The sequence below is a fragment of the Balearica regulorum genome, chromosome 16 (genome assembly GCF_011004875.1).
Source record: "Balearica regulorum gibbericeps isolate bBalReg1 chromosome 16, bBalReg1.pri, whole genome shotgun sequence".
Classification (NCBI taxonomy): Eukaryota; Metazoa; Chordata; class Aves; order Gruiformes; family Gruidae; genus Balearica; species Balearica regulorum.
In genome coordinates, this window is record NC_046199.1 from 16,759,512 (window position 1) to 16,785,954 (window position 26,443).

A 26,443-nucleotide genomic window follows, 5' to 3' on the forward strand; every position below is an offset into this window, starting at 1 on the left:
GTAAAATGCCTGAACACTGACAGTACTTCAGATCAGCACTGAAGATGATACAAAACCTTAGGCAATCCTCTAATGCTTGTCTTGTAGCTCAGTTTATACTAACCTTTTTCCAAATCAATATTCCAGAAATAACCAGAATTAAGTAAACTTTAATATGAAATCCTACACTCAGGAACATTCTAACTAATCACTCCAACTAAGGGGTTGGGGGTTTTTTTGTTTCTTTTGTTAATTTGTTAGATTTATAGCACAATATTAAATTTTCAAATATTTACCAATTTGTTGTTAATAAGCCTCCTACTCAACTCACATTTTGAAAAACTTTCACTCTGTGCAGAGAACTTATCCCTTCCACTGCTGGACAACAGGCCTCTGTTTTAAAAGAAAACAAAATTGCAAGAAAGACTATGGTCACAAGAGAAAATGCTGAATTGCTTGAAGCATTACAGGAGCTGAGCTTTTTGTCACACAGTGCTAACCTAATTTGCAGGTACTTAAAAAAACCCAAAAACCCAAACCAGCAAAATGAAACAAAACCCAAACCCAAATACTACTAGAAAACTACTTAATATATTATGAGTAGCAGAATACTGATACTGCATGCATGTTTTTTTGGTTCCTTCCCTTCTGTGTTACAAAAGACATTAAAGTGATTTTGTGGTTTAAAAAAAAAAAAAAGCACTAACACTTTACTGAATAGAAGTGTCATTTTGCATATGGCGAGACTAAAGAAAAAGCAAGTTTATTTGACTATCAGAAACCAAATTCAGTGGCATATCTGGTGACTGAAACAACCCACCCAATTCTCACATTCACTGGAGTACAAGCGATAACATGTCTTCAAGCTTTTACCCCTTTTTATATTTTTTCCTTTTGTTTGTAAACTCTTTCCTCCTCCATTTTCTTTTAACTAAAAGATGTAAACTTTGAATCATACATGAATTCTGAATTTTAAGGAATCAGTTAGTATCCTCAGATATTTAGTGAGGCCAAATTCACAGTCCAAATAGATTACCATGTCATGCTAGTGACACTGATCTAAAACCCGAGAATTCCTATGTTTACAAGAAAGTAGCAGTGATATTTCAGTGTAAACCATGACTTAGAAAGTCTCAGCTAAAGAGAACACTTGGAGAAAGTCCATTTGCAAGGCAAGTATTACAAGAAAAGATTTCTTTTAATGTTTAGTAACTATAGGATGAACTGTTAGTTCAAACCTACCTAGATAATTCAGAAAGTTATTTTCGTTTCAAAATACGTAGTCTACCACTACCACATTTTATTCTCTACTTACAAGGGCTATTTCTATTTGAATTTAACATCATTTGGCCTGTGCCCAACACTGCCTTCTCCTTAACTGTCAGTTTCCTTCTATGTATGTATGTACCCTTAAAGCAGACAGAGAAGGGAAGAGTAACATGGAAGAACACACTAAAAACCATAAAAACCTTCTGAAGGTGCTCAGAAGCAGGTGTAGTAACCATCTGCATGTTGTATGATTTCTAGATTTTTCACAAATGATATCCCCTTAACAGTAAGCCATAACAGGCTCTACTTTCAATGTTCTACTTACAGTAGTGCTATCATAGAAGAGTTTGATTCAAGTACTTAGATTTTAAACTCTGAAAAACAAGCAAATCTAAGCGGCTCAGTAGCTCCATATAATGGGACTTGCACAATCTCACATCTGCCATCAGTAGATACAATTGGTCTTGATCCAAAAAAGTACAACTAACCAATGCAGCAGAGAGCCCTTAAACATGCTCAATATCAAGAAACATACTATCATTTGCAACTGAAAGTAAACTTGCATTTTTCATGGCAAGGATATCGACTTTGCAAGCCACACAGATACATCATCGTTAGCCTCTCCCACACTTGTATCAAGATTCAGTGGCTGTATAGCACTGGAAAACATGGAATATCTTTAGCTGTACTGAAGGAAAAAAGTCTCCCTGCAACTATCGGTTCTAAACAAGCTTTCCATAACCAGAGCCAATTAAGCTAAGCCTCAAATGAATCAACATAGCATGAGTTAAGAAGTGGCAAGACATACATGCAGAGACCTGCATTTTCAAGTAGCAAGAACTGGCAGAATAGAGCACAAAGATGCATTTATAATAAGTCATGCTCATGCCACAATTTATCTGCTGCAAAGAAGTTGAAAGTATTTTAGTACCAGAGCAACCCAAATGCTTATAGACTGCAGCAGCACAGTCTCAATGCTCCCTGCAGCTTATAAACCGAAAACACTAGAACTTCCTGTTCATTTACTCTAAATACACAACACAACCACACTGTAAGTCTACAGGGTCAGCCATTTGACAGTTTACTTTCAACATTAAAATGTATCTACATATTCTACAAATAGTCTTCCAGAGACAGTAAATACATAAAAAACTTCCCATGCCTTTTCTCTCTTGACAGAGATAGCCAAAATGTCCATGATAGCTTTATATCTTCCTCCTATAATCTGGGTAAAGCTTATTAATCTACATAATTTTTAGTATTTGGGTTTGGCTTAAAGAGGTTTGGAAAGAAAAAAAAAGGTAACATTCACATTAATATTAGTTTTAAATACCCTCAAAAATTAATACAGAAACTGAGAAGTTATGTGTCTCTTACATGCCTCAAACCAAACTGTAACCGCACTTCAGCTTTCCAGAGCACACACGGCAGTATAGTTAGCGCTGTTTTCCATATACTCACTTCCAAACACATTTGAAAATCTAGACTATACCCAGTTCATCCTTATTTTATATTTTACTGACTATAAAAATTAGAAAAGAGCATACATTTTAGTTTAATTTTGCTACCTTCACACGGAAAACTCTGTATGAGCTGTCCCCATAGATGTTCCCGTAAAATTGAGTGCCAGCTCTGCCTCCATCCATATTGTATGGCATCCCTAGTTGAGTGGTAGATGAGTAAATAATTCAGAGTTATCTTTACTGTTACTGATAAGCACATCAAAGTTAATATCATTAGCCAACATACTAAAGTCAACATATCTCATTTATGTAAACAGAAGAAGCAACTCTACCTGTATTTGAGGGTTGTGTTTTTAAGATACTATCTCATTCTATCATCATGTGCAAGAAGTTAGAAACTAAAATACATCCTAAAATTCTGACAGACTTCTGCATATAAAATTACTATTAAAATCTGATATTGCACTCACTGTGAGAAATGAAAATTCAATGTTCCTTTGATATTCTGGACAAGTATCCGTATCTTTTTCTCGCCTGCTCTAACAGCAAGCCCAAACTGAGCTTTTCTTAGCTTTGGGCTATTGCTTTTTTGTTGTGACATCTCCAGAGTGAATGCTTTTCATTCCTATTGATACTTCTAATGATATTTATGCAGGGTGCGTATCACTCACCCTTAAGCATTTGTTTTCTGTTGCATACCTTTACCACAGTATCACATTGCAAAGCTCACATTTAATCTGCTGTCCATTTTCCTTTAACTTAGCGTTTTATGGAAGGGGACTTTAATTTGAATTGGTATTTCTTTTGCTTAGATCAGGTCTCATTTTATTAATTATCTTCTAAGTATGTTTCTCTACAATACAAACAACAGCCAGAACCAGACCAGTCCTTTTTATCTATTGGGTTTCTGAACAACCTTTACAGGATCTCATGGCTCATGGTTCTTATAGCAAGTAAATCTAGATGAAAGTAAAGGACAGTACTGGGTATTTAAAAAACAAACAAAAAACCCCAACAAAACACAGAGAACTTCATCAGTGTTCGACCTGTTTTGACCAGCTACAGCAGAGAATAATTTCATTAAACATACAGTGGCCCAAACATGATTGTCACAAATACCTACACAAGGTCTTCATTTTGAAATGTTTTTGTTTCCATCCTATGATTATTTATGCTTAAAAAAAAAAATCTAAATTTTATTTTTTTCAGAACTGTACTATTATCACAGCTGAACATAGCTTCCCCTGGTACAAAAAAAAAAAAAAAAAAGATTGGACAATTTTAACCCTTCAAAGTCATGTGGCACCCAGACAAGTCTCCTTGTAGCCATCCTTCCAATTAGCTTCACCTCCCTGTAGTATTCGTAATTCGTCCCCTAGACGTTGTGCAGTTCTGTATCTCTAGATAATAGATTTAGCCAAGAAACAAGAAGTGACTGTTAGTATATTGGATTATGCTTCATTTGGAATACTGGTGAACATTTTTGGATTTTAGAAGTTACAATCATAACACCTAGATATACTAGAAGCCTGTGGTACAATTAACTTGCAAAGACTTTTTTCTGCATCAATAACATACATTATTCTACTTACTCTACTTATTCTTCAGGCAGAGATTGGTATTTGTAAGAAAACTGCATTGTTAATGTCACAGCCCAGGCGTCAAACGCACGGATTACAGTGAAGTACATTGTTCTTCCAGATGTACATGATCTGCCAAGATGTCATTTTCAACAGCTGATACTCAAAAGCAGGATGCAGTTGAGAAACTGAGTTACATGACATAGATGCACATACCTACTAATCAATCTTAAGGAAAAAAAAAAAACCAAAAAACAAGCAAAACCCCCAACTCTCATGCTTGTCAATAGTTGGATGCAAATCAAAGAATCACTTTAGTCCTTTTTTTTTTTTTCTGAGTTCAATTTTATTCCTCAATCAAACTTTGTGTTGTGCCACAGTCTGAGCAGGCTACTGAGTCACATCATTCAAAGCAAGTAGGACAAAAATATCACTGAATGTTGATCCTACATTGAAAATATGCCACAGTCCCTCATTCTCCTTAAACATTTCACTTCTGTAATTAAATTGTACTCATAGAAATATAACACCTGCATTAAAGAGCTATATTACTCAAAATCATTTCCTGAGCACTAAGCCTGCAACGTACCAAATCATCTTTAGCAAAAACATAACGTCATATATGCACATGACTTTCTACTGATACAGTTAGCAAGCACTGAAACTCTGCAGGAAATGAAATACTCTAACAAAAAAATGGACCTTCTGAAAAGCACGCTCAAAATTTAACACTTATTCTCTAATGCAAAACAACTGGAGATATTCATCCTGCAAGCTACTACTTTTAAACTTGCCTGCTGTGAATCTGAAACTGGAGTTCACTTATTTTACTTTTATAAAACTCTACTCCTACTTTCAAATGGCTATTTCCAGAGAAATCCTTAGTGAAAGGGAAGCAAAGCCAAACTTCTATGTTGCAGATATGAACTTAAAACTCATTAGTTTATGCAATACACCAGCTTAAACATTCAAATGGATTTTACAGTAATGCTACCTGATCTGACTGAACACATCCACCCAACCATTCATGTACTGTATCTTCTCTTAAACTTCATTTTGGATAAATGCGCAAAGAACTTTTTAAAGAGAAAAGTCCTACTTTCTGTTGCTTGTATGTGTGAAGTTGGATCCAGTCTCACCAAATATTCTTACAAGCATTCATGTTTGCCACACATTTTTTTAAATGTCACAAAAATCTAAATGCAATAAACGAAATAATAAAAAATAGCACCAAGTAATTGCACAAGTATTACTAACAAGCTGTTTTCAGGCTCTGTTTTATTATTAAAGTGACTGAAAAGCTAGCTGCATGCAATGCTGCCCATCACTGGTTTTCTGTTAAAAAAAAAAAAAAAAGACAAATACGATACTTAGACCTACTTCCTCAAGGTTAGGAAGGGGGCAGTTTTAGAAGGTTGCTGAGAATTTACCCCATCCTTCGCTCCAGGCGGAGCTGGAGCCTGGCTGAGGGCTCTCGCAGGGGACGCTGCTCCCGGGCTCGCTCGGCAGAGCGGGGGGCTGCCCTGCTCCCGCCGCGGGCAGGCCCGCAGAGGCACGGGAGCGCAGCAGCACGCCCCCCGGCCCCGGAGCGGGGTCCCCTGGCATAGCCTCCGGCACTCCCCCCACCGCGAGCCCCGGCGGGAAGGAGGCGAGGGGCTTTGCTCCGCGGGAGAGAGGCGCTGCCTCGGGGGTCAGAGCGGGGCCTCCCTCTGCACCCTCCGCGCCGGGCCAAGGGGGAAGGAGGGCACGGCGGGGCGGGGGCAGCCCGCGGCTTGTTGCGGGAGGGAAGCGGGGAAGGGAAAGCTCCGACCCGGGCAGAGGGGAGGCGGAGAGCGGCGCTCCCCTCGCAGGGCCCTCAGCAGCTGGGGCACACGCACGCCGCGGGTGCGGGGGGGTGGGCAGAACCAGGCGGCAGCAGCGAGAAGGCGAGGGAAGGGGCGCTCCCCCCTCAGCGCCGGGGCTGGGGGCAGAGCCGGGCCGGGCGGCTGCCCCTCACCTGGTAGATGGCGGCCCAGCTGGCGGCCTGGTCGAGCCGGTGGAACTCCTTCTCGATCTCCATGGCGGGGACGCCGCGCCAGGCCTGGCCCCCCAGCGCCGCTCCCGCCCGCCGCTCCGGCAGCTCCGGCTCCGGCTGCTCCCGAGGGCCGCGGCTGCCCGCTCTGCATGTCACCCCTCCCTGCTCCCCGCCGGAAACTACGCAGCCCGCCCCGGCGACGCGACGTCCGGGGCGGCTGCGGGGCGGCGGGGAGAGGGGGCGCGCGGGCGGCGCGCGGCGCCAACGGTCTGCAACGGTCGCGGCGGGCGCGAGCGCCCTGACGAGGGGGGGGGCGGGCCGTGGGGGGCCGCTGCCCGCCCGAGTCAGCCGGGGAAGCGGGGCGCGGGGTGCCGCCGTCCCCTCAGCGCCCTGAGGCGGCAGCCCGGCGGAGCGCTGCTACTGGCGGCCAACGGGGCGGGCTCGGGTGCCTCGTCCCCTCAGCACTCGCGCCGCCAGCCCGGCCGTCCCGCCCGGGGCCGCACTGACAGGTAGGGCGGCCCCGGCAGGGCTGAGGGGCCGGAGGTTGGAGGTGGCCGCGGGGAGCCCCGGCTTGCGCTCGGCAACGGGAGCTGGCTGGGGAAACGGCAGACGGAGCCATTGGTTGGAGGTCTTCGGGCCCCAGGCTGGCGTATTCTGGTTTGTGAGCCGTGAGGAAGGGCTTGGATCGTGTTTAAAAGCTCTTCGTCTGCGGCAGCAGGGTCAGAAATGCTTGAAAGTCCTCATGCGGCCATCTGAGTGCAGAGGGAGGGCTGTGAGGCAAAGGGCGGTCTGGCAGCCGGTGCCTGATCCGCCCGGGCAGAGTACATGGATGTATATGCGTGTGCTCGCTTCAGAGATGGGTAAGACAACTGGGTTCTCTCTGTAGTCAGAAGATGGAGAGTTCATTTTTTGCTCTTACACAGTCTGCAAAATGAAATGTATTTCTGTCAGTTGTTCCATACCCTTTGATGTAAAGGAAAGGGTGACGTGACAAACTCCAAATGGAGTTTGATGGTCTGCCCTCGGCTCTTGGATTACTGCTCTGAAATGGCCGTTACTATCAAGATGCTGTAGTCCTATCCCAGGAGGTAAACATTTGTCATTCTATCCCGCCCTTCTCATAAGGCAATGCCGAATGACGTTGAAGCGTACATATTTCATATCAGAGAGCCAGCATCTTTCTTCCCAAGCTTCAAGAGCAGACGTTCCAAACATATGGACATAGTTATCCCATGTATGATACTAGAGCACACTTTGTTTCCAAACCAAGGAATTCTACTCTCATGTCAGCCAGCTTCTGTTGTTAGATTACTGTTTCTCAGGCTTTAGAGCGTACTGCTACTTCTGAGGGCTCGTGCAGGCTTAGCGTACCTGGTATCTCTGCAGCATGAATGCTGACCCAAAATAAGGTTATGAGAGTGGGTTTGTACCATCAATATTTTTCATGAGTAAATTTGATTAGAAATACCCTAAGCACAGCATGGATTGAAGGCAGCGAGAGCGATGAAGTTCCCAACAGACAAGATGTCTCACAGAAGTATTTCATAGCTTAGCTGCAGCCCTTGCACCACTTAGCTGTTTTTGCTAGAGGAAGCTTTTCCATTGCTTTTCCTAACCATTCTACTGTGCAGTCTTTGGAAGAGCTCCCTTTCAGTGTGCAGCCCCAGAATGACACCCTGTTCGAGACTCGTTTATTAGGCTGCTTAGGCACAAATGGATACTCTCTGAGAAGAGAGGACTAGTCAGAGATGTGAGCTGAGGGGCCCAGAATTTTGGGGGAGGGTTAATAGTAATGCCAACAGTAAAGGCAAGCTGTGGAAAGAGTCTGTAATAGGATAAATGACTTAACCTAGGTAAACAATGAAACATTATTCTCTAGTCAGCTGCTGCATGTGGCATAGAGGCATTAGCAGATGGTATTAAAAAGATTTTTTGCCTTTCTTACTGCATAGGCTTTCTCTTGACCTCATTTTTGGAACTAGGCAGATCAGTATTAGTCCCACGAATGAAAGGGTTTCCACCTATTGAGACCGGCTTCCGTATTACTAAAAGCAAAAGATGGAGGACTGCATCTTCTCTCCTAATCTGGCTGCTCTGAGATGATATCCCTATTTTGAGTCCTTATTTTGGTGAATTTTTAACCTACTGGATCTGGGGACATAAAGACAAATTTAACAGCTTTGCTGCTTTCCCCTTTCCCTGTTATTTCAGGGTCACAAATTATGAACACGTGGGGAGTCTTGCTGTGTTCAGTGATTCCATACTGAGAGATGAGGCTTTATGATGTCGGCAAAGAGTAGTTCCTGTGGATGGCCATTTTTCATGCAGGCATAAACCTGATCCTACCTAAAAGCGATCAATTTGTGATGCTATGACTAAATGCAACTGAATTACTGCAGTGCATAAGCATTTCATAAAGGAAGGTAGCATACACTCTTTTATGCTTATTTCACCTGAATGGGCATAATAAATAAAATCAGTACAAGTTCTTCAGTCAACAATTCATCAGCAATATGTTCTTCTAAGTGTGTACTGTTATTGCAGAAATAATTGCCTTGAATGACAAAAAATTATATATTGCCCTGAACAAATTGATATTTAGCTGAAGATTTCACAGAGTAACCCAGAAAGGAAAAGATTCTAAAAAACACCAGTGTATGTTAAATTTCTTCATAAATTTCTGTCTATCACAGTTGGCCAGTAACTTTTTAAAATGTGTCGATCTGGTTCAGTGAATGATTTTGTTAAGTAACTGGAAATTTTGGAGTGGATAGACTACATTATAAATATTTGCTTTTACCTATATATGCTTATACAAAAGAAGTAAACAATTTGCAGCAGTGATACACATTGTGACTCCTATTTCAGAAAACCACAGCTAATTGGTGCATATGCTATTGAATTCTTTTGACTTTATTTTTATGTACAATTTCAGCAATAGTACATGTAATGACATCCATAGCTAAAAAACTGAGACTCTTACAATCTGCAGTTAGGTACTAGTTTATGTTAAATAATAAGCTTCATCTCTTTGGCACCTTGTGGTGCTACAGCAACGTAAAGGGCACATAGACCTTGGACTTCATGGAACCATCAAGTACATTTTGAAGGTGAGAATTCTGGAATTCCTCCTGCTGAGTAGGGGAGAGCACCCCGCCTTTTTCTTTGTAACTGTCGTAGGGGTTTGTGGTAATTTTTTTTGTCCTCTTATGTACACTAGGCTCTAGCTACCCACAAAACAACGTGAAACAGCCTGGCCTTGAGTTTAAAAGTGAACATTAGCAGAACAATTAAAATAACTTTGTTATTTTTCATTCATTTGAAACCCATAAAATGACTTTTTCAGTCTAATCACATTGAAGTATTTAATTTGTCTTTCTGCAATATTCAGCATTTTGAGATGACCTAGTTTAAAACAGCCAATGTCATAAATCTCCATTAAAGTGTCTGCAAATACGATACATGTTGTTCCTTCACTCTTTGATTTTTGAATGCAACTTTATAGTTACATTAAGCTAGTTCTAGCAGGCTGCATCTCCAGTGTACAACTGGGAAGCTTGTCACTCACGTTCAACACACTTAATGCTATTGTGCTGCATCTGCATCTCTTTAGCACAGAGATAATCTCGTGTGAAACAGAGCTTGGACTTGGATCTTCTAGTATGTCCTTTTGGTGTTACCTCTTAGTCATTCCTCGATCTTGTTTTCTCTTTTGTTGTAGTCAAGCATTCAGGATTGTAACTGTGGAAAGTTCAGTTCTGTCTTGATTTTCCTCTCACTAATATTATAACATCACACGAGGCTCTAACGATTCACATCTTATACCTTGGTTACTTTGAAGTACCTGTAAGCTCATGAGCAAAATCCAGTGCAATTGGGCATTGTCATAGGGTGCAAATAGACTGGTTTGCTTCTGATTTTGTTCTGATATTAGCATCAGTTTTAATATGATAAAATTATTCTTGATTTATATTACTGTATGCAAGATCAGGATCAAGCCTGGTATATTTTAACTTGGTATGGTTTCTCTGGTAAAAATGTACATTAGCTTGTAATTTTTTTAATACTAAGGTTATGTATATAAATTAATATTCAGGCTCACCTAACTTTAAAGCTCCCTGAAGAGGTAAGCAGTTAAGAATGGAACTTACAAAAGATCACATGCTTGGTGGAGACTGAGGATGAGAGACTACAATAGGAAGTAGCAGGAACAGGAAACTGTTAAATATTTTAGTTCATATATTTCTGAGAGGCTTAGGCATCTAAGTCAATGGTTCAGGAAAGTATGTATCTCCGAATTCGCAGATCTGAGCCACCTTCAGGAGTGAGATGCACAAGCCAGATGACCTTTTTTATAGAAAGAAGAAAATGTTGTAAGTAACATGGGTTAAGGGCAAAATTACTGCAGCCCAAGTCTTAGGGCTCATCAGAAAAGGACAGAAACTCATCAGAAAGGACAGTCAGATTCTGGTCCTGCTGGTGGTGAATGTCTGTGCAAAACAGTTTCACATATGTAAGGGAGGCTGAAAGATCTCCACACCAGACTCCGTGACCTCATGGTTAGGGCACTGCTGAGTTGCGCAAGATGTGTTTCGTAGAATCACAGATTAGTTTGGGTTGGAAGGGGCCTTAAAGCCCACCTAGTTCCAACCCTCCTGCCATGGGCAGGGACACCCTCCACTAGCCCAGGTTGCCCAAAGCCCCATCCAACCTGGCCTTGAACACTGCCAGGGATGGGACATCCACAGCTTCTCTGGGCACCCTGTGCCAGGGCCTCACCACCCTCACAGGGAAGAATTTTTCCTCAGGCAGAGGCAAGAGTTGAACGCAGGTCTGCCACATCCTGGTGTAGTAAGAGATCTAACAACTGAGGTATTAGTTGGAAGGTGATTCCCATCTGCAGCTCCTTAGTTTTCAGAATGTGGTCTACTGGTGCTTTGAGTATGTCTTCAGGACCAAGTTTTTCAAGGAGTGTTATTGTACAGAAACTATTTGTGAGCTGGAGGCTTAGACTAAAGAGAAATCCTGATTTATGCAGTTGTGTCAAAACTGAGGGAATTTTGTGCATGCTAAGAGTTCAGGTAGAGAATTTTAGACGTAGTTTTAGGCTGGTGACCTAAGAGACCATGTAATCTAGCAAAGAATTCTTATTGTACTAGGCACTGCACAGAGACACTGTAATAGGATGCTGGTGTCAGAAACCGTTCACAATTTATCAGAGAAGATGCAATGAAATGACTTGGCTGGGGTGGCTCAGACAGTGGTAGAACCAGAGCGTCAAGCTTCAGTCTGGCTTGTGACCCTGTATCCTCTCTGTCCGTCTCAAATCAAAGGAATCTTTTTCCTGTTATCTGGCTGTTCTGATGCCTGTCTCTTTATGCCAAGATAAAAGAACACGCATTTGCTGGGAAGAGGATACTGAAATAAACTCTTACCAAAAATCTCACCACAGAGAGGGTCAATAGAAAAGTTGAATTAATCAATGAATCTCCCTTTAAAAAAATAAAAGTATTTGCACAGTTGGTTGATAGTAAATTCTTAGAAAACTATACAGGGTAGGATGGGGGGGAGAGGAGTAGTATTTCTTTTGAAATTCCTACCAGTGTCTTTATCCTGCAGTACCAAATAAGGCCCCTACGAGAAAAGGAGAGAGGATTCTAAAATTATCTACTTAATGGACAGTGATCTCCCCATAATGTGGAAGTCATATGGGAACTAATTTTTTGCTCTTTATGAAAGACCAGGAAGCAGGATGACTGTTTCTGCAATGACTAATACCTTTTGCATTTAGAAGCAAAGATGCTTCAAGTTATTTCTTAACATCTCCTTCAGATCAAGGGATGAGAATGTGTTCATTCATAGCTAGAGAAATAGAGATTTAAATATTCACACACAAGAGTGTTCAACTGTAGGGAAGAAAGACTTCTTTATTACAGCTTAATATTGAATTTGTTGGGGAGGATGCTTGAAATCTTTTTAATGAGGACAGCTTTTTTCCGAAACATGTTAGGAGACATAGCATCACTTCACTGCAGAGTAATCCCTCCTGTAAATTGTAATCTATGTAAGTGGTCCACATGACCTTGTCTCCTAATGAGAACAGACGACACTCTAGAGGCTGGACTTTGTGCTAAAAAGGAGATAAACTGAGGACAGTGGGAGTACAAGAGTGTTAGAAGCTAAACTGCAGTTTGTCAGTGTGCAATGGAAAATTTCAGCTGATATACAGATACCAAAAATCCTTGCTCCAAAGCAGTTCAGGATTGAGATTATGAGAGATGGCCTTAAACCCTAAACACTACAGAATCATTGAAGTTCTGTTGCAATGAAGTATCTTGGTGACGGATGCAGTGCAATGCAAAACAAAGTCCTTGGTGGAAGGAGAAGAGTGCAGCGATGGAGAAGGATGGCACATGGGTTCACAGGGTTCAGATACCCAATCCTACAGAGAATCAGCATCTTCATGGATGGCTGGGAAAGGGGGCCAACATGGAAGTGACCTGGTTTGCTAGACCCTTCGTTGCCTAATCAGCTAGACAGCAGTAGCAGCCATCAGGGGTTGGTTTCACTTTCGTTGGTGTGTAGAGGTGGCTTCACGGGGAGCTTTACAAGAACTGGGCAGTTTTGCACAATGATTGGGACCAACCTGACATGGGATTTCAGCAGGATCAGGAGCCAAAGAAGCTTCAGAGTGGAAAATGAGGAAAGATAATAGTCACGAAAAGGAGCTGAAGATAGAAAAAAAATTATATATACTTCTGATGGCAAAGATCAAAACTGGATTTAAAAGCAACGCCGATTTTCTGAGGAACGACAATCACGTTCCCACCGTGCGGATCGGGGAAGTGACGTCACGATTGTGTTAACGTTTTGGATGGCGCCATCTACCGGCTGAAGTGCTTTACCTGCGGCGTCTCGCACCTATGTTTTCAGAGCTGAGGAAGGTCCCTGTGTTTATACCTAGTATGCCACGTATTTGTGCTAAATTTGTCATCAAGGGTCTCTGTACATTGTAACCATGGGTCCGCCTCCTCTTGAGCTTCAGAGAGAGAACTTCAGCATGTCGTAACATGATTCACACATTGACATGGAGCTCAGTAGCCGCCTACCGCAACCTAACTCATTGCGTGACTCTGACCTCTTCTCAAACCTTAGTAATTTAACTGGGCCCCAAGATGATCTCTAATAAAGAGGCTATTGAGAGTGAAAATTACCTGTAGCTACAAGAAATGTATGCATCATTACAAGTAACCGCTTGGTGTCACTCTTTTCCATAGTTAATACTGTATGAAGTTAGGGAACTATTTAAATTGTTTATTCCATCAGTGTCTCCTTTTGGAAGCATTACTGTAGACAATAGAGTAGGAGCAGAGCTGCTCATGTAATGAAACAAATGTCTTCCTCTTTGAAATGAACTGTTTTCTGTAATGATAATTATATCGATATCCTGTATTACTCATTGCAGTGCCTCTGATTCTCTAAGGGCAAGGCTGAAGTTTAGAATCTGAGTAGATGTGACATCTAAACTGTGAGCAGATGTACTTGCGGAAAGCTGCAGCACTGCTGCTCCAAAACAAGTTCTAGAGCAATTGCTGTCTTCTGTATGGAAACTATGACTAATTTTTCATTTTATGAAATGTATAAAATTTAGCACAAAATTATTGTTGCAGCAATGCTATTGGGTCTCATGCATAGACTGTCCTTTTCTAAATTAGACTCTGCATGAAAGCAGGATGAAAAGACCATCCTTGACGCATTTAATCAACTAATAATTGAAGCTCTGCTTTATTTTCCTTCAGTATAGCGTCTTAAAACTGTCAGTGTATTTTTGAAAACCTTGCTATAAGTGTCGATGGAGGGTTATTAAGAATTGAGTCATTTAACTTTTTACATCATTCCCTTCCATCCCTCATTGTGAAGATGCACTTTTCCACTGGCAAAATATTTCAGTCTAAAATGCTTCTACAGGGAAAACTGACCCTTGCATAGCTTGGCTTGTTGTGAAAGATTTTTTTCAGTGACTTCTGAACTATTTCCTTCTTGATAGGAAGCAGTATGAATTTTTTTAAAAAAATCTTGTGATACAATCTAGTGATGATTGGGATAGAATAGAACAGGTAATAGGAATGTCTGGATTGGAATTTTTATGAGAAGGTCTGTTTTCATGACTTTTCCAGTCCTGGCTTGCAATCTAAAGAGGGTAAATTAATCTCTGGATTTATAATTTCAGTTGAAGCCAAAGGGGTAATACCTGTTTACCCTAATGCTGAATTGACCTTTGCAGGCTCCATGCTTTTGGATGCCTGTCCCAGTAGAATTGAAGGTCTTAAATATATTCCAATCAAGAATATGTGCTGAAAAGGGCCTCTTGGATCATAGAGACCTGTGTCCCACAAATGTTTGCAACTGTTTAATAGATATTTAGTCCTCAAATGGCACTCTCCACACAGATCCAGAGCAGCAAAACATTTCCTAACAGCCTATATGAAATTTACTACATACCTTACAAAATACTAGAAGTTGCAAAATCTGCAAAGCATTGCAGGAAAAAAACCAGAAGAGATTAAAAGCATTACTAGTGACTTAGATCCTTATAATAATGGCAGATTAGGTAACTGAAAATGTTCTGTGATCTGAGGACACAACCCTTCTTGCACTTCAGAGCGGAAGGCAGTCCCTCCCCAAAACAATCCCAACGTGTAACCTGAGGCACATTGCTTTTTCATCCCAGTATACTCAGAATTTTAGTTGGTAAATTGTCCATTAGAATTTGGCACTTGAAAATGAGAAACCAAAAGAAAGGGTTGGACCTTGTTAATTATTCCACTTCATAAAAAAGAAAAATGCTTGTCCAAACTCAAACATACATTTAATATTCTCTCTTCATTCTCCATGCTTCAAAGCAACTTGATGAAGAAAGTTGCAAATACGCAAAATCTGTTATATGGAGTGGTGAGATATGTGACTTTTGATGACATAGTTGCTACGTGAGCTGTCAGGCTTATTCTTTAGCTATTGGGAAACAGAAGTCCTCCTCTGGGATTGGATAAACAGAATGTTGTTGGCAGGACTAGGATACCAAAAACTCTGCTTACTGCATCTGTTAAAAAAGAGTAAGAATGACTTTTTTCTTTTTTTTTTTTTTTTGCAAGGCTAGTTAACTAGCCTTAAGAAATAATCTATCGAAATTCTGTGTGAAAAGGAAAGAAGGGATATCTACCTATTACCTGTACACTGAAGTCTCAGCCATCAGTGACGGTGTGACAAAACGGGCTTATGGGGGAAGTGTACAATGCATGTGTGTGCATGTACACCTTTTACTGCTTCTGATATTTTTCAGCCTTCATTGGTTTTGCAGAATGTATTTAAGGTCAATATCATGCTGTGGCAGAAGCAGAGGTAGAAATTTGTAAGTGGTAGCTGCTAAAGACTGTCTTACCATTGGATGGCACTGTAGTCCTTACTGCTCATAGAAATCACAGCCCTGAATAATTTTACTCCTCGTAAGAATTTTAGGTCAAACAGCAACTAATAGGGAAATAGTTACTGGAAAGACTTTTTTTATGGCTAATGTGATGTTAATAAAATAAAATTACACTTGCAAGCTGGCTTTAGTTTCACAGCATTAGATTTTAGGAAGTCTATGTTGAAATCTTGCCAGGTTGCTTAGTTTTCTAAAGATTGATTTCAAAATGCAGTTGATTCTGTCTATCTGGGACTCAGATACTGTGTGTTCACTACTGTCATAAAAGATGACAGGGGTATATTCTGTGATTATAGGGTATTTTACCCCAAGGCTTTCACTCACTGTTTTATGCTTTATGCAATGTTTTATTTTAATGAGAGAATATTTTCAGCAGCCCTTTCTTTAAATAATCCTTTTTCCTTACAGCAGATACGGCATATCTGAGTTTGGAATCGCCTTTACCTGTGTATCCTACGGCTACAGAATGGGTGAGTGCAAAGTCTGCAGACCTGTAGTCTTGCAAGCATAAATATTTTTCACCTCAAGTTGAAGACACAAGTATTCAAGGGATTGTCTTCAGTTCATTCAAAGTTGTGGCTTCTGTTTTTACATATGCAAGGAAGCATTAGCCTAAATTTGAGTTATTGATAGACTGTTAGTTTAATATTGAGACAGTTAGGTCATTGGTCTCACTATGACCATAGCATGGCATTCAGTGCAAGCAAGCCAGTTACAAATTTACCTGTGTTTCCTGTAGGGTTTTGTAGTCTGTTCTGAGTTCCTTCCTGCCAGTACACTTAGTTTGAAGCTTAGTAAATTCTATACATGAATTTCTGACCAGACGTGAGGCTGTGTATCCAAAGGCAAAGTGTTTGGCAGCAATATTGACCTAGCCTCACCTCCTTTGCCACCTGCTGCTGGTTTCTGTGGTATACCACCCCTTCAGTTGTGCCTGCCCAACTATTTATGCAGCTGTACTTGGAAATGGAGCTGGGAACATATCTATTTAAAAAAAAAATACTAGATTTTCTTCTGGGTTAGTTTTCAGCAAGATCAGGTCTCTGGGATAGTGAACCACATGGCTACCAAAACAATTTTTCTAGAACAGGATACACTGATGCTGAGGCAGGAAGATTACAGAAGACAGATATCAATATTGCCAGTATTACCACCAAAGACTTAATCTTGAGACACTACAACTAAATCTACAATTTCAGTGATTCACGGTAAACTGTGTTTTAAATTAAGATAAGATCATATTTTAAATTATACTGTTTGGAGCTACTTCCATATGCCATCTCCTGGTGGCACACAGACTTAGTATGGGCCCTGAAAAGCACATATAAACAGTTCTGAGCACAACTCAATGTTGAACTTAATATTTATGATTAAAAAAAACCCCTTAAGTAAGATCACTGTTGTGACAGAAAATGCCTTATGTGGAAAGAGTGCCCTGAAATTCTTTTTACCTAGGAGTAGAATGAGAGCCTTCTAGTTTCAGGTAAACCTCTTAAATGGAAAAAATAGTGATAGGAAAATAAGAGTATGTGCATTTTAACCAGTATTTCATTGAAACAAGTGTGACTATTTTCATATTGTCCTCTAAAGACCAGTTATTTCTGGAGGCATATCCTATTTCTTTTGTAGTGTGTGAGTTTTATTGCTCTTAATTTATTTCCCATGAAGGAAGAGGAGCTCAGATCAACTCCTTTTCTCTTAGTTGAAGAAGGGCTCAATAAAACTGCTTGAGAAACTAATACCACATTTAGGATGACAACAGGTAGATTTACACATTGTATTTCCCCAGCACTGTATATAAACAAGTATCTTTCAGCTGAAACATCTTTTCCAAGACAGATATAGTAAACTTTCAAATCTGGCCTAGTTTGATAAGCAGACAAGCCAAAAAAACACTGCTGCAGGGGAAAGAAGCCTCAGTGCATGGTTGGCCTTGGTGACTACCTGCCAGGAGAAAAGGGACCTATGAAACTTTCTTCTAACGTATTATCTGAATCTTATCTGTTCAAACACTTCAGAGTTCAGGAAGAGCAGCCAAAGTCAATTTTTGCTTAGAGTGTCTGAAACAAAAAATAAACAGAAGGGAGAAGTTGTGCGTGTGCAGGAGGAGGTGTTGGGGTGGAGAATGACAGGGTGGTGGGATTGGGGAGGGAATGTTTTAACCTACGTTGACTCTTCTGAAATCCTCTTGGAAGTATACACTGTTTTCTTAAATGACAATGCAATTGCACAATACATAATTGTGGTGGTAGAGCGCTGCTGGCGTGTATCCAGGGGCCAGTATTCTGACCTGACCTCAACAGGTAGATGAAACAATAGTTAGTATAAATCAGAGAACAGCTTTGTCATTACTGTATGTTAGTTATCTGATTCTACAAGGCCTGAAAAATGTCTTCTGAAATGTATTGAACAGAAACTGAATTTTCAGCTTTTGTCTCTTAAAAAAAAAAAAGAGAAAAGCTTTGCTAATTGTGCAGTACTCCAAAGTGCCTGAAATCCTGTGAAAGCTCAGTGTGCACTGTTATGCCTGTCCAGGCACAACAAAATCCTTAGTATTTCAGGAATATTTTGTGAACTTCCCCCATCTTGCTGTCTGAGAAGAGGTACCTTGATGTTGCTTTCACCTAGATCTGTCTGATGATTGAGAGGTTATCCACTCTGTGCCTCCACTCTCCCCATTTGAATCAGGTATTCTCAGCCCAACCATCAACCTAACTTAACTCTGTATTTAAATGGAATGGTAATATTTCATCTGTAAAATTCTCTTTCAGTCTATTAACATCTTATTTATTGAATGTAATGGTTTATAAAAGCTACAAGGGCTAATGCTCTTGGAATAGCTTGCTGTTTAGCAACCAATCACCACCGTTTTTTCAGAGTTGCTCTGTTCCAAAGGAAGCTCCAAGAATGATTGTTCCCTGAGATGTAATTCCTCCCAGCTCTGTAATATCGGTGGAGAGTATAAATTATTTGGCATCATCTTTTATGATACATATGTTATGTGTGATCTGCTCTATGATTAAGAAAACAAGGCAAGGTGCAAGTCCATGCTTTACTAATAATTCCCTGTTGTGTGAATTGTATAGGGTAGCATACAGAAATGTGTTTTCTTGAACAAGTTTTCCATGGATTGAGTAGGGATTCAAGAACGAATTTTAATCTGGTATTTGAATTTGTTTCAAGTGTATAAGAGAGAAATTGAAGTGCTGTTACAAAACTAAAACATTTATATATATTCTGCCTGTGGTCTGTCTAGCAGCAGACAGATTCACTTCTGTTCTTATTTAGAAGTGTAAATAATCCATATGTCATTTTTATTGCCCGCATTCTGCTTCTTCACGTATCCTGTGAAAACTAGGGTTGGGGCAAAGCTTGCAGCTTTTGAATTTTCCAATATATTCTATACAAACTGACTAGCCACAATTTTGCTTTGTATTTCATGAAAGAGGAACAGTATTAAAGCTTGGTTGGAACAGATCTGGAGAGATAAATTAGGAATCAGCTACAGGGATGTTTCTGCCAAATACCTGTCTATGAGATTCTCAAGCTGAGCTCTACAGAATATATTGGGAGTGGAGGAGAATATATTGATGGAGTTGCTGGGAACAGAGTGCAGGATGTATCAAGGAGTTCGAGGTAATGAATTTCCACTCTTTTGCCTCTCATTACCTTCTCCCAGACACATCTGCCATTCTCAGCTCAGCACCTTACAGCATTGATCTTCCATTATAACGTCTATGGGGTTATCTCTTTCTCCCCATTAATGTGAACACCACTGAGAAATCAGTTGGGGAGAAGAATACTAAGGGCACAAAATGTGTTAGAGCAGGGAGTGAAAGCATTCAGATGAACCTAATTAGACCTAAATGGATGAAGATTTCTCTAATATTGTCAGACATTCTATTCCAGTGCTTCAGTAGCTTCATTTTCAGATGTTTTCTCCTACTGACAAACCTACATCTTTACTTCTAGTTCTACTTGTAGCTCTATTCTTGCAGAAGACATCTTCAAATGAGGTTTTTTCCAGTGCTAAAATGAGTGGAAGGATTAGCCTGTATATCTTGAAGAATTATGTATTTTTACATACCAGTAATGCTAAGTGGTATTCCAAAATTATTTTCATATGCTGTTTTTATATTTTAAATATTTTGGAGCAGATACTTTGGGCATCCGAATACAAGTGTGGAATGTCCATGAGACTGGTTTGCAAACACATTAGGAAGCTGAATGCTACTGTATTATCTGCCATGTGCACATATGGACATTAGTAAGTACCAGCAGTAGATGTGGAATGTGAGCACAATTGTGCCAGATGCATGTGTAGTCAGAATAATGAAGGAACAGTTTTATATGCATTTTGAGCTTACCTTTGTGTGTTTAGCTTCTTTAAAAATCAGTTACTTTCTCTGTCTGTGGCATCAGGCAGTGAGCATACCACATATGAATCACTTCTGAGAGCTCTTGCTAAAGGATTAAATCAGAAGCTCTCCTTATTTATAAAGAAAGCCCTTCCAGCAGGGATTAACCTCTCTTTTGTAACTGATAAAATAGGAGGAAATGTAACCAAACCAATTTATTCTGGTTCCAGTGAAAAATATTGTCTGTGAAAACATAAAAGCACTTACAAAATGTCAACATTTCACTCCTATCTGCATGTAGATCAATATAAATGGGTCACAGTAACCTCTCAGAAAGCAGGTCTGCATGACAACCAAAACTAATACGTATCTAAGGTTCTTAAACCCAACAAACCACCTTTATCCATAGAGTATCTGCTGCCAAAAGGATAATTTCTATCATATAGGATTGAATGATCTTGTATTAACATAGCTTCTTTTAACTTTGCCTTGTAGCAGAAGTAAAACTTTCAATATAGGCAGGCATATTTAAGTATATATTCTGCATAGCTTGTTGTTTCACTTTCCTTCTTTGTCAAATGGCTATCTTACTATGATACTTTTAAACATTTTTAACACACACAAATGTAGGAAAAGTTCTCAAGTTGCATGTGTAATTATCATGGCTATATGCAGTAAATTGTGCACATCTCTCGCTTGGGATAACATTTTCAAAAGCTATTATCTAAGAAGTTTAAAAGATGTGTCTGTACCAGGGGCTGATATGAACGGTAGAGATGCCAGACTGACATGGGAATATGGTGCAGCATGCTTTTGCAGATGTGTTATTTGGCAGCTCTAAGTAATATAACTTAGGTGTAGCAAAACTCCAATAAGCCCTACCTTCCTGCCCCATTTCTGATTGCATCACATCTCTGCCATGATTCAGCAATACCGTTACTGGTTGGAGTGCTAGTGCTCTGTTGCAAGTGCATAGTCTGAGAAGTGTATGTAACCTTTGTGTGAGGTGAACGTACCAGAAATTTGTTTGGAAATTAAAGATTCTGGGTCCTAAGTATTAATGCTTTTGAAAATCACAGGATAACTATGTAGAATGCCTTTGCAGATCTTGTGTGGTGTACTGAAAGTCTGAATCCAGCTGGGAACTAAATGGTAAAACAAGCAAAAAGACATTAAAATATTGTCCAGTCTTGATGTGCTGGAAAGAATTCTTGTTACCTAGATGCATAGTCCAGTAATACTGATCAGATTCCATGTACCCTGTGATTTGTGTTGAGCGCCCTTGTATTTTAATCAGGAGCCAGGAAAACGTTGATGTACTGAAGATAGCTTTAATTTTAAAATCTGAAATTAAATAGCAAAATCAGAAGAAATATGAATGCTTGGGATTTAAATTTAGCTCCTACTCTTTGGCATGTTCATTGAAAACTTAAATATGAAGAAATCAAATATGAAGTACATTGCAAAGACTTGGGTTTTCTGGTTTTGTTTCCTTCCAAAAGCTTTTTGTTTGCTACTAATTTTAATTCCACATGCAAGACCAGATTTGGCAAAATATTTGACTGTATGATAGATACTCAGACTTGATAATGTGCCTGGCAAGTTTGCAAAATTAGTCAAAATTCTGAAAATTAATTTGCTTATTTAAAATGTAATACAGAATACATACTCTAATTTTTTCCTCATCTGCCATGTTCTTCTATTACATATTAATATACTGTACAGTACTGTTAAACATCACAGCTAAATATAGTATCCAATAAATAAGAAACAAGATGGAAAGATTTATCTGTTCTCCTCCACTCAAAGGATCAAGCAGTTAAAATTATAATCAGATTCCTCTGAGTCTGATCTTTTACTGATGATGACCACTGGCTCAGTCAAACCCAGAAGTACACAGGACATCTGGCACAAATATAAGTCTGAATAGATGTAAACAGTTCTCGTAAGTATTTCTTATCCAAGAAACCTCAAATTCCTAGATGTTTGATAATGAATATTTCTCACAGTTCTCCATAGCATCTCTTTTTAGTTCAGGTGCTGTAAAGGCACAAAGTATGTCACAGTTAAGATGTAGCCACAGCACCCAGAGCAGTCAAGAATCACCATGTCTCATAGATTGTTTTTTGTGTGCTGAGCTGTAGTCACTGACCATGAAGTCATTTTTAGCCTGCGCTGAGTCTGTAGTAAAATGTGTTAGATTAAATCACTGAGAAGGTTGAAGGTAGGGCCTAGTATTAAATTTGGGAGGTCTAGGGTCTAGTCCTTTTTAGTTATCTTGATTGCACTCTTGTAGATTGGAGTAGACCTTTAATAGGAAATTAAATGGCAGGACCCTTTAAGGAGCTTATAAAAGACAATGCATAGTGGTAATCCATGGGCACTTCTGAACTACTTATGGTTACTTAAATGAAGGGAGGGAGTAGTCATTTGCATGCAACTACAAGATTTATTTTAGTTGTATTATTTGCAGGACTGAGACAGGAACTCCACAGGAGCACAGATTATTATCCCTTTGAAATTTGAAATGTGCATTAAACAATCCAGGATTAAGCAAAACTATGATAGTTTTAAAGTTTCTGGTATGTGTATACAGACATCATTTTTGCTACCTGCCATCTGGAAATCTCTGGTACCATTGCAGAGCTATGAGTGTCTGGTTTACATTTTGTGGGGTTTGTATATAGTATAGTATGTTTTGTAAGATGTTTGCTGGATCAATTCCAATTCTTTCCAAAGCTTTACGCAAAGGGCGATTACTGGGAAAACTGATGTTGATCCTCTTGGTAATGGGAACAGAGATGCAAACTCTCACTTCTGTAGTAGATATCTCATGGGCTGCCTTCTAATGCTTAATATAGAAAGCAGTTGCCACTGAGGCCATCCTATGCTGAGTTATAATCAATACATCATGTTGGTGGTCGTTGTTCATGTTAGATCTTATTTAAAGTCTTCAATGTCTTTAAGCTGCTGTGCAGTATTTGCTGTTTTTTCTTGTTGCGTATTCCATACTAACAGTTGTAATGTGATTTACAACAATATTGGTTCACATCTGACAGGATATAAAAAGGCGTTCATTGTGCCTTTTTCTCACTGGGTTTTTATGCTTATGTAACTGAATCAACTCCAGTAGTGGATTCCAGTAGTATGTAATAAGAATTGGGCTATTAAAGAATAACAGCAAGAAGAGAAAAACTGTATTTTCCCAAAGGAAGAGAACGAAAGGGTAAAGGAGGAAACAATGCTTAATTAGGTTGACTGAATGTGTACTTTGCTACAGAAATTTGGGCTCCTGTGGATTGCATTAAGCAAACAAGATGCCCACAGGAAGAACCAAGTGACACTGTTGGGTGTTAGCTGGCCATTTGTTGACCAAAATAGAAAATGAAAATGTCCTTTGTCACCTATAGATCATGAGCATGTGATTGACATAGTACCTATGTCCAGTTGTTGTGCAAAGAATTAGTTTATCAACAAGTTGAAAATCAGATGATATAGTGCAGAAATCTCACTCTCTATAAACTATGTCTTGATCAATTTATAGAACTTCATTGATACAGGTTTAAATTTGTTGAAGATTTGGCTGTCAGTTCTGTTCTGTGTGTCTCTGTGTGTATAAAATCTTGCAAATATATTTATTTCTTCTATCATAAAAGAAAATTGACAAATATCAGGAAAAATTCATCAAATAGAAGCTGTGATAATTTCTCAATACAATGAGAAAGTGTTTCTAAGATGCCAGTATTCACTATAAACTGTCTATGAAGACCTTTGTTCACATTATTGTTTATAAATATTCTGGCTTTTTTGATTACAGAAGGGGTTTTGGTACTTAGTTAATTAAATAATAAAGATGAGTAGTTCCCTCCTTTTTTTTTTTTCTTTTTTCTTTTTTCTTTTTTCTTTTTTCTTTTTTCTTTTTTTCTCTTTTTTCTTTTTTTTCTCTTTTTTTTTTCTTTTTTTTTTTAATCAGTCTGTGCTTTTACATGATGGAATTAAATAAGATTCATATTCCCTAATTGTAGGCACATCTTACATACTCAGCTTTTAACTACCTGTACAGTAAATAGAAAAAGATGGCGATTTAGAGCTAAGTGCATTGAATTGTGTTCCAAGGATAATGCTACTTCATGTTGACAGTGGATTAAGTAAGGACACCTAACTTCCCATTTAGCTATCTAGTTGATTGTGCACAAATCAGGAGTACAAATTTCCACTTCTCTTCTTCATAATAAATTCAAAATTACTGATTCTTTGCCCCCATAATGTACTCCCATTTGTGGCAGTTTGCTGCTGATTTAGATGAAAATGAAACTGAGCTCTTATTACAGGTTAGAAGACTTTAACAATTTAATTTCCTTACAGCAGTAATTAATTTGCTCCAATAAAACTGCAAAGAACTTCAGAAAGGAAGCAAACAAAATTCCTTTTGAAATGTCTTTGTATGACTGTGCATGGCTTTCAGAGTCAGCAAAAACAGATCAAATAGTAATTTTTTAAATAAAATTGTAGGGTAACTATTTTACAGTTGGTTTCAGGATAATTTTAGTTTGGGTTTTGTTTGGTTTGTGTTTTTTTTACAAGGAACTTTTAAGATGGAACAAGGGACTTCATTTTTGCTACAGCAAAGCATTTTCAAATATTGGAACATCTTGTTTTATGAGGTGAAAAATCTCTGCTGCCAGAGTGTAGTTTTAAGTGCTGGAAGAGGGAGTGTCTTCACAGAAAATTGGACTATTTTTGAACGAAGAAGCATGCAGCTCTATGGAGTACCTTCCACTGTGCAATATTTCAGTGAATCACAAAAATCTGTGGTTCAAGGTTTTATTTTCCTGATCTGAAATAGAAAGATATAGCTAAGCTTGTAAGAGGAATGATTGAGTATTGCTTGAGAATTTTTTAGCAAAACATTCTTTGCTTAAAAATGCTGTTCTCTGTCTAAAAATGCTGTTCTGTTAGAAGAGAAAACACTCATGGACATGTTGTACTTTTTACAAAAAGCTTCTGAGATCCAGAATGGAATTTCTAGTCAAAGTAAGGGAATGTGAGAAACTCTTCCATTTTGGCAAATCAAGAAGTCCAGTGGTTAGCACTGTCGCTCACAACAGGCACTTTAACTTTTGTTTGCTGTCTCAGAGAAGTGCCTTTAAGAAATGGCTGTTTGAAATTTGGCTGCCTGTACATGGGTTATGTACTCATGTTCTCCTCTTGGGAAGAAAGTGGACAGTCTTCAGTTTGTTCCAGTCTGGAATGCAGCTAAATATTGATGTTTCAGGATTTTTCTCAGGTATTTTTTCCTGTCTAGCCATAAATAGTTTAAATACAATGGCTTTTAGCCTTTGTATAATCTTACCATGCATCTTGGTTTCGCTCTTCCTTCTTTGGGATATGTAGATATCACATTTGTCTTACATGTGTAACCCAGATGAACAATGCCATGGGATGCGTGACCCACCTAATGGCTTGAAATTCTACCACTGTATCATTGGTTACAATAGGTGGGGCTGTGTACACCCAAAATCAAAAAAATGTGTGTTTGGACAATAAGATGATTGGGACTTGTTTGTGTTTAGGTTTGCACATTCTGCACATAAGCCATTGATCCCAAGTAAATGATGAAGAAGAGGCAATCCATTAAGTTATTCAAAATATCATAGAACGTGTCAAATTAATGATTTCACAAGCAGTATCCAACCAATTGTTTTTGCAGTAGAGCAGTTTTTTAGGGATTAGAGAAAATCCAGACTGTTCTCAGGCAAAATACAGCTGAGGTGAGGTCAGAATTTTGCATTAGAGCTTAAAAGTCCAGATTGTGGAAAATGTTGAATTGAATAAGTTTTGTGACTTACTAATTTTATGTTTTCACTCCTGTGAAGGAACTTGTATCAATGTAAAGCCAGGCATGGGAAAAGTACATATATGTAAGACTGAAGACAGTTGCTATTGCCCAAACAGTGGTAAATGCTCAGTAATGAACCTTTGGTCAAATAGAAGTGGCTTCATGATATGTGAAGCTAGCAGAATATCTATCTATTTCAAATTCAGAGATAAATCTGTGACTACTTTGAAAATACAGTCTTTATTGCTCAAACTAAGAGCAGTCAATAAGAACTTACAAAGAGGATGGAAAAAGAACGTTATGATTATGGTTTAAATGTTCTGAGGTTAGGAAACTTGTGTTTCACAACTACCTTTAATTTTGTCTTTATGAAATAATGTAAAATTTATAGGAATTTTTTTTTTTCCATGTTAGGCAATGTGATTAGCTCTTTGGTAACTAGAGGGAGGACACCAAA

General features: G+C 39.2%; 2 protein-coding genes across 4 annotated transcripts in view; one reads left to right on the plus strand and one right to left on the minus strand.

The window, feature by feature from the left end:
- PTPN1 (protein tyrosine phosphatase non-receptor type 1) overlaps positions 1-6,481 on the minus strand; it is a 46,190-nt gene extending 39,709 nt beyond the window's left edge. Inside the window, exons 1-2 of one of the 3 annotated variants that reach the window (XM_075768458.1) lie at positions 6,288-6,481; positions 311-372 (exon numbers count right to left, since the gene is read on the minus strand). In XM_075768458.1, the coding sequence (XP_075624573.1) occupies positions 311-372; positions 6,288-6,456 (231 nt within the window). In that variant the 5' untranslated portion in view covers positions 6,457-6,481. The remainder of the gene's footprint in view (positions 1-310; positions 373-6,287) is intronic. The other 2 variants (XM_075768460.1, XM_075768459.1) reach the window with 2 other exon arrangements.
- LOC142604185 (uncharacterized) overlaps positions 6,455-26,443 on the plus strand; it is a 170,038-nt gene continuing 150,049 nt past the window's right edge. Inside the window, exons 1-3 of the mRNA XM_075769046.1 lie at positions 6,455-6,511; positions 6,543-6,814; positions 16,198-16,259. Of these exons, the coding sequence (XP_075625161.1) occupies positions 6,455-6,511; positions 6,543-6,814; positions 16,198-16,259 (391 nt within the window). The remainder of the gene's footprint in view (positions 6,512-6,542; positions 6,815-16,197; positions 16,260-26,443) is intronic.